General features: G+C 39.2%; 1 protein-coding gene across 1 annotated transcript; it reads right to left on the bottom strand.

The window, feature by feature from the left end:
• Positions 1 to 987: 987 nt before the first annotated feature.
• On the bottom strand, positions 988 to 8,261 carry LOC109034661 (uncharacterized). The gene is made up of 3 exons (XM_019047914.2): positions 7,934 to 8,261; positions 5,731 to 5,944; positions 988 to 1,527 (listed from the first exon to the last, which is right to left on the bottom strand). Exons 1-3 carry the CDS (start codon positions 7,989 to 7,991, stop codon positions 1,071 to 1,073), a joined length of 729 nt encoding a protein of 242 aa, XP_018903459.2. The 5' UTR covers positions 7,992 to 8,261; the 3' UTR covers positions 988 to 1,070.
• Positions 8,262 to 9,031: the final 770 nt, after the last annotated feature.

The raw sequence follows: 9,031 nt of genomic DNA on the forward strand, positions 1-9,031 counted from the left end.
CGAACCCCTCTAAGTTTGCCTTAAAGTCGCAAAGCTTGTCTCTCTCTCTCTTTGAGCATATGTGTTATATCAATTGCATATCTTCTCTATATAAAAAGGTAAGAGTACCTATGTATATAAGGAGATCACGACCTTCTAACACAAAAAATGTCACTGCCAATTTTCACATTCCAAAATCAAACCAAGCTAGCCAAGAATGTTCACATGAGCATTCTCCCGCAATAATGAGTAAATTTATGCAAAAACTAAGTTAAATACGTGCTTAACAAACGGCAGGTTGTAAGAATTGTAATAATACTCTGGATGTAATGAAAACTCTGGATATTTGAGTTCATAGGTTGGCTGCCCCTTTAGCCCCAAAAACTCCATGATCTAACCTCAAAATTTTCGACTTGTCTGCACTTTCCCTAAATAGATACTCTAGGCTCAGTAAGGGGGTACAGCACTTGAATTGAAAATCCCTGTACAACATACAAGAGCACCGTACCTTACTTCATGCAAGGTCTTCATTGTCGCACAGTGGATTGAGTCAACCAGAGAGGTCGGACATGAAATTTTTTAGGAAAACTGCAACTGTTAGTGTTTATTTCCTCACATTTTACATTTCAAGGGATGCTTTAGATGGAAAATTTCATGAGGAAACCAATAGAACCACTTTCAGAACCTCAAAGTTTTGTAAAAACAGAGTTATAAGCGTTTAAAGTTTTCAAATTTCGTCCGACCTCTCCCACTGACTCGATCCACTGTGTTAGAAGTTATCCCTTACCCCTCTCATCCTATCACTAAGGATACTATTTTTGGTCTCAGAATTAATATTAACATAAATATTATAAATATAATTCAGATTTTCGAAAATATCATTTTTTTCAATATAGAACTGTCTGTAAATTAAAATTCTAGTTGTTATACTATTATTATTATGAGGATGAATAATTGAATACTGACGATTTTTCATCTAGTAAAAAAAATATATTTATATCTCTTCTCTTCATCGATATTATTTATCATTCAATTATGATAGTCGTGTTTTTTTTAAAAAATTACACAACACACAATGGTTAGGACACTTATTATGGTTTCTTTGGCTCTTTCTGGCTCTGAAAATATGCTTTCCATGACTCGGGCATAGATGGCTTCGGGATTATTTTATGTGGCCAATCTGGAATACTCAGTTTGATCGTATTATTCTCCTTATCCTTGAGTTCGAATTCTTTAAACCAATAGAGCGTCCAAAATGCGTCGGCATCATTTTTGAGCGGATTGTGAACAGGGCAGTCCTTGCTGGTGCGGTTCCAGTAGGGTTTGTACCACTTGCCTTCCCCCGCGCCCCGACTGAGGTACTCGACGTAGTGTTTGCTGTTACAGAACAAGAGGTTGAACGGCAGTTCTGTGGTCGTCATGAGGACGCCCACCAGGCTTCCTATCAAACCCGCGTGTGGCGCCTTTTGCCCTCGATTCTTGAAGTTCACGTCGGCGTACGGTGCTTCTTTTCGTTTGATCAACTTCGGTTTGAATTTCAGCTGCCACCTGAAATCGAGTCAGAAGGTTCCTGATTTTTTCGTTTAAGGTGATTCGATGGACGCTATATTTTGTGTCAGAACGACATGCAATATATCGCACAGGTTGGATCAATTTTTCAGCTACTCGTAATTTTCCTCGAATTCTGAGATCGTAATTCTGTTGTCAGGAGACTAAAAAATGTACTTACCAATTTTAACAAAGAAATTCAACGTAATAAAGGCGTGGTTTTTTTTTAAGAGAGAAAACATTGCATTCGGTACTAATATCGAAACCGCACTCGATGTCATATTTTTCCTCTAAAATAACCAAGCCTTTATTACGTTAATTTAGTTCGTCAAAATTAGTAAGAGAATTTTTTAGTATCCTGACAACAGAACTGCGATCTCAAAATTGGAGAAAAATGACGAGTAGCCGGAAAAATGGAATTAATAATTAATTGATGCGACATATCGCATATCGTTCTGACACAAAATATGGCGACCATCGAATCACCTGAAGTTTGTCAAATCAAATCAACCGACAGTTTCCTCGAAATTTTTGGTGACTTTCTCTCAGAGACGAAATATTTTAGGGACTCTCTACTTTTAGATACACGGAAAAAATGAAATTGCTGATTTAACAATTTTACAGTTAAAAAAAAGTGCCCGACAAGTTGCAATGTAGATTTTACAATAAAAAAATGCTAATTTAACCATCCTCGTGGTTGATTTAGCTTTCCACATTATATAATTTAAATTTGAAACCTGCAAACATGTTTTTTTTTTTTTTTTTTTTTTTTTCTTTTTTAACAATTTAATTGTTAGATCAGCAATCTATTTTTTTCCGTGTAACTTAGTAGGGAGCGTGTGGCTACTGAGGCTTTTGAAGACCTTTATAAGATCCCTCATCTCCCTCGAGAAATTTTTTGAGAAAAAATATCACGAGTCAAATTTTGACGTTTCTTAACGACTGGGTCGCTGAACCTTCCCTTCACTTCATATTCTCAAAATAGAGGGTGGGTTAGGGTGTGCCTTATTTTTGAGTTTTGCGAAAATCAAGTTGGTCAACCCCTAAAAAGTTTCTATGTAGTCTCTAAATGAACCCCCTAAAAGGAAAAAATTTTAAAACAATTTTAACCCGTGCCTCAAAGGGCCTAAAGGGCCTAAACCCAAAATTCAAAAATTTTGGCAAGCGACACATCAATTCTGAAGGAAAATGGCAAGTTACGGCCCTTTTAGGGCAGAAATTTTGTCCGTTTTGCCGTATCTTGAAGCGTAAGGTCACAAACGGCCCAATGACGACGTGAGGCTATGGCTGGCGGGGCGCGCGCGGCCGGCCCGCCGCTGAGCGTGCGCGCGCGGCAGGGTTGCGCATCGCCGCTTTACACCGGCGTAGAGGAACGAACGGTGGGGTGGGAGGGGGATATCCGGTGGAAAAGCATCCACATTTTCTATCCATAATGAAAATGCATTATACTTTTTCAATATAGATGAGGAAATATGAGCCATACAAGGAAGTGATGAAAAGAGTGACAAATACATATATAGTTTGTACGGTTAGGAGTGTAAGTGGGGAAAATTTGCCGTAACTACAGAACAGCCCTGAAAATCTCCGGGAAATAAAAGCTGCTATTGATGAGAGGTTTGCATGAGAGGTTTAATTAAGGACTAATTAAAAAGATAGGTGCGATGTTGTCGAATCGTAAGCCCTTTACGCGATCAAAAGCGATTAGTGTAAATTTAATTGGAAAAGTTTAAGAAAAATTTGATGAAAGAAAATTGCCCCAAATTCGGGAAGTGCTTAAAGTGTTTTTCTATCATGTGAAGTGTTCGCACATGAATGTCAATGGGTGCGTCGAAACTTGCCTTTAATTCCAATATGGAATGAAAAATGTAGAATCCCTGTGATACATATAGTGTCTATGTTTACCCTCCTTTTCATTAGTGCATTTAACGTGACATCAATTAGAAGGTTTTATTCGAGAGGTTCAATATGGCTTACCCACTTACATTTTCTGGTACTGAACCCCCCCCCCCCCCCCCCGCCACAGTTACTTGCTATAATCAAAAATGTAATATTAGTTTCTCGAAAAAATATGATTTAATTTGGGGTTTGAACCCCACTCTTTATAACCGTGGGCAATGCCCTTGACCACTCGGCTACTGGGAAGATTTGAGTTAATGAGGCTAATGTGTCATTTAGCCCCCTGGGTGAGGCCAGGCAATCAACATCAGCTGTAAGTTGGCGAAGCCAGATTGAACCGATTGAATAAAACTTTCTAATTGATGCCGCGTCAAATACACCAATGAAAAGGAGGGTAAACAAAGTCTTATTGATGTATCAAACCTTCAGTGATTTCATATGAAATGAAAAAACTTATTTTCTTCCGTTTGGCGGGACTCATAAGCGAGCGTGAATTTTTCCTGTCGAGAAACTCTCTCCTGGGCGCGAGCTTTCTTCTTGTCTGCTCTCCTCACCTCTGCTGCAAGGATAGTATCCTTCACTGTGGATATTATGCATTCTCATTCAGGTTTTCGCTGAAGAATTAAAAATGCTTTATCCTCTTCATTTTCCATGATATCTAGAGTATTGCATAAAGCAATGTCGAATAACACGTCGATTTTTGCCGTAAAATCAGTCTCCAAATTCTCTTGAACCAGCGATCGACGGCTAGCATTTTTTGATACGCGCCTCCACTCCTCATAAAAATGTAAACATTTTTAAAAACATGGACACTATGTATCACAGGGATTCTACATTTTTCATTCCATATTGGAATTACAAGATCAGAGGTTTTCGACGCACCGCCATTGACATTAATGTGCGAAAACTTCACATAATAGAAAAACACTTTAAGCACTTCCCGAATTTGGGGCAATTTTCTTTCATCAAATTTTTCTTAAACTTTTCCAATTAAATTTACACTAATCGCTTTTGATCGCGTAAAGGGCTTACGATTCGACAACATCGCACCTATCTTTTTAATTAGTCCTTAATTAAACCTCTCCTGCAAACCTCTCATCAATAGCAGCTTTTATTTCCCGGAGATTTTCAGGGCTGTTCTGTAGTTACGGCAAATTTTCCCCACTTACACTCCTAACCGTACAAACTATATATGTATTTGTCACTCTTTTCATCACTTCCTTGTATGGCTCATATTTCCTCATCTATATTGAAAAAGTATAATGCATTTTCATTATGGATAGAAAATGTGGATGCTTTTCCACCGGATATCCCCCTCCCACCCCACCGTTCGTTCCTCTACGCCGGTGTAAAGCGGCGATGCGCAACCCTGCCGCGCGCGCACGCTCAGCGGCGGGCGCCGCGGCGCGCCCGCCAGCCCATAGCCTCACGTCGTCATTGGGCCGTTTGTGACCTTACGCTTCAAGATACGGAAAAACGGACAAAATTTCTGTCCAAAAAGGGCCGTAACTTGCCATTTTCCTTCAGAATTGATGTGTCGCTTGCCAAAATTTTTGAATTTTGGGTTTAGGCCCTTTAGGCCCTTTGAGGCACGGGTTAAAATTGTTTTAAAATTTTTTCCTTTTAGGGGGTTCATTTAGAGACTACATAGAAACTTTTTAGGGGTTGACCAACTTGATTTTCGCAAAACTCAAAAATAAGGCACACCCTAGGGTGGGTAGATTACATGATGATGTGTTGCGCATTTTTGGAACCAAAATCCTGGACAAGGCCGCCTTTAAACAGTTCAAAGACTCGAAGGAATTTCAAATGCACAGTAGTGGCGGGGAAAGATGGAGTGAACTATTCTGAACAATTCAATTTGTAGAAGTAATCAGTCCTTTTGAAGAGATAGAGCCAATCACCATTGATTTTGAACACTTTTCTTGAATTTCCTCACATTATGAACTTATTGACAATGGAATATTTTATCAAGAAATACACTGGAAAGACAATATGCTGGTTTAGCAACTAGGATGTCAAAAATGTGTCTGGTGATCCCAAGATGCTGCCTTTACTGCCCCTGCAGTTGAATTTACATCCTATGAATGCAAATTCAATTGCGTGGGCAATCAAGGCAGCATCATAGGATCACCAGAAACATTTTTGACATCCTACGTGCTGATACAGCATACAATTTTTTTCAGTGTATTGACATTTTCTAACCTCTCCTCTCCTCACAGATCAAGGAGGTAAATTCGCAACAAAGCTAATACTGGAAATAAAACGAGAAAAATAAAAAGAAAATAAAACGAAAAGGATACTAACTTTCCATCCTTTTTTTCATGAGCATACGTAAAGAACAATAAATCATCCTTATTGATAGCGTAATACCAGCGGTACGGTGGATGAATCGGGATGTTTTTGGTTTTCTTGTGGACTATTAGACTCGATACAAGAGTGTCTCCAGGTTTCACCTCCAGAGTTGCACCTTTCCCTTTCATGAACTCTCTACCGTGTGAGCGTCGTCGATGAAAGGCATCTGAAATGTTTTTAAAAGTATTAGTTTTGGAGGCATCAGAAATGTTTTAAAAACTCTAGGTTAAAATTGTTCTAATTTTTGGAGGGAAAGCGACAGAGGCGGATCCAGCAATTTGGCAACACCGGATTGCCTCAATTTAGACCTATGTTAAATAATCGATTCTTGTCGGAACACTTGGCCCCTCCAAGAATCGATACATTTCCATAGGTTTAAATGGAGAAAAAACAATGTAGCAAATTTGCTGGATCCGCCAATGGAGAGCGAAAAGGACGGGATCCTGCACTCACTTCAGCATGATTGCTTGCATAGGTATGCTTCGCTCGCATAAATGCATCTAATCAGTGTTGATTTTGCTATTTGGCAACAATGATTTTCCTCTATTTAAATCCATTGAAAATATCGATTCTAGGTGAGGCAAGCTGCCCCACGAAGGCTCGATTGTTTTACATACACCCCTTAACGCCGCGCCGTAGTTATAGTATACAGCCTATCGACAATGAAACTCCAAAACCACTTATCTCGTTTGCGGTGTTTAAATAGCTCTGCTCCTATTTTATTTCTTCAAAGAAGAGCAAATCAACATCATTCCTTGAAGTTTTTTTACAATTCATTTCACACAGGGATTGCACAAGATCAAGATGACGCCGATTAGGTACATGATGCGCAAGTTGGTAGAGGAGTATCGGAAGTGGGGTTTGGAAGTCAGTATTTCCAAATCCGAGTAACTGACTTTGGAAGGTGATCAGCAAAGCATTGGGTTGGAAGATGGGCAGCAGATCAAAAGCTGCGCGAGTCTTATAAGTACTTGGGGGTGCGGTTGACCGAGAATGGAAGAACGGATCGAAATTCTCCTTCAAAATAAGAAAAAAATTCTTAAAATACCACCGCCATAAAAGAAAAAAAATTAACGTATATCGCGCACCATACTGAGGGGCTTGGAGGACAAGGCGCATAAATGCGCAGTTTTTGCTATTTGGAGAAATGCATGTTTGAAGTTTCGAAATCCTATGGATCCTTATGGTGGAAAGAAAGTTCAAACTGACTTTTTGATGCTCAAAAATTAAAATTTATAAGCGAATTTTTCACAGAACATGCATGAAGACTAGTTTTATTTGAAATCATCAATACCTCGTTTTTTTCGAAAACCATGCAATTATGCGCCTTGTCCTCCAAGCCCCCAAATCATCAGTATTATTTTTAAAATAGATCCCTTGCAAGGTATTACAAAATGTTGCCTACACAAATAATTAATAACACTAAAAAATGATTTTTGCATGTTTTGAAAATTTGTCAAATAATTTAATTATATCTTTTGTAGTTCTTTATTTTTCACAGTGGTAAATCATCGTAATCTCAATCGAAGGGTATATTTCCGAAAGTATTCTGTTGAATTTTACTAGAAACACGTTAAAACTGTCGTCTGAATCTTCTTCAATCAGAATGTAAACTACATGAGGCTTAATAAAAGGAGCTGTTTAAGAAACGACTATGAACTCGACCTAAGTTGGCGATGACGAGCTAAGATGACGGCAAAAAGGCCACGTTCGACTGAGTCCGCGAGGCGATTCTTTAAGTTTTCCTTAGCCTTTTGTAGCAGCCTAGAAAGTTCAAAGCCCTATTTAACGTACGTAAAACACCGCATCGAATTTGTCTAGTCTAATCTAAACAACCTCATAAAAGTAAACCTGTATACCTTTTTTTATATTTATTCAGCAACAGTATAATTTTACAAAATGCCATATTGGCTCACAAAATATAAACACTAAATAACGGCAGAAATTACTTTAGTCTTCAAGAATTTACTGAAAAATGCTATTCCCCTCAATTAAGATAGAGGGTGCGATGAGCCAGTAGTGCGTGACGGCATAGCATCGGCTGTGGCCCTATTAAGGGCTGACAATACCAGTAAACCTGCGTACCTGCAAATCATCCCACTTATCTAATAATTTTACGATATAATACGCTTCAGAGTAATATATAACCTCCTACCTGTCGTATGTTGAAGTATTAAAACTAAAATGAGTAAACTGATAATGTGATGACTCATGGCAAAATGTATGAATGGGTAAGAGATCGATACAGAACTGATGGGTGGACTGGCAAGTACATCACCGACTCGCCCATCGTTTGACGCAAATTCTGTCACCTTTTTTCTCCCTTGTGCGTGCACATCCCCACGATTAACTCGTTCGGACTGGGAGATGTTTTGATCGTAATCATGCTGATATGTCAATCAATGTCTTAATACAAATCATTGTGATTAAGGTAAAGCCTGACTTGAAAAACGATTTATCTGACGCAATGGAGCATTCGCATGTGACAGAAATTTGCGAGCTAAGCAATGTTATCTATGAAGAATTTCACGATAGACAAGATGGTGCCACTGGTTTTCTCTGAGATCAACTCCAAAGCTTAAGCTCCAGTGCTTAGATCGGAACTTCCTGACACACGCAATAGTTTGATGGCGTAAGCTATTGTAAAAAGTGAATTCAGTTGCCCTGGTAAAAATTGGCGATAGGAGCTGCGTTTCAAAATTCCATTGGAATTCTTATAGCCGGCTTAAGAAGGCAATAGAAGATCATATAGCTGGCTGTAGAAAGCGGAGCAAATCATATAGCCCGGCTATACGAAGCGATAAAAAAGTATGCAGCTGGGCTATAGTTCCTATCGCCGGGCTTTACACTTTATCGCCATCGGCTATGAAAGGCTAGAAGAAATTGTGTAGAAATTCGTGTGCTCAGGAAATCATTAAGTTTGATACAGAGCCAACATAATATTCACAAAACACACATTATATTTTCCTTTAATACATATTTTTTTTCATCAATTAAAATGAGAATAATCCATACAGGATGTGCAAACATTTCAAAATCACGAGTTGAAAAACGCTGACTCCGCAAGATTATATTGGAGCATAACACAGAGCGGAGCGGCGTGCTGCCAGCGATAAGCGCGCACCAGCGCCTACAAACCTAACTGGGATACTTCACGCATGGCGCAATGCGTGAAGTATCCCTGTTAGGTTTGTAGGCGCCAAGGAGCTTTTCGCGCTGGCTGCCCGCCCGCCGCGCCGCAGCGTGCCACGGC

The sequence above is a fragment of the Bemisia tabaci genome, chromosome 9 (assembly GCF_918797505.1).
Source record: "Bemisia tabaci chromosome 9, PGI_BMITA_v3".
NCBI classification, from domain to species: domain Eukaryota; kingdom Metazoa; phylum Arthropoda; class Insecta; order Hemiptera; family Aleyrodidae; genus Bemisia; species Bemisia tabaci.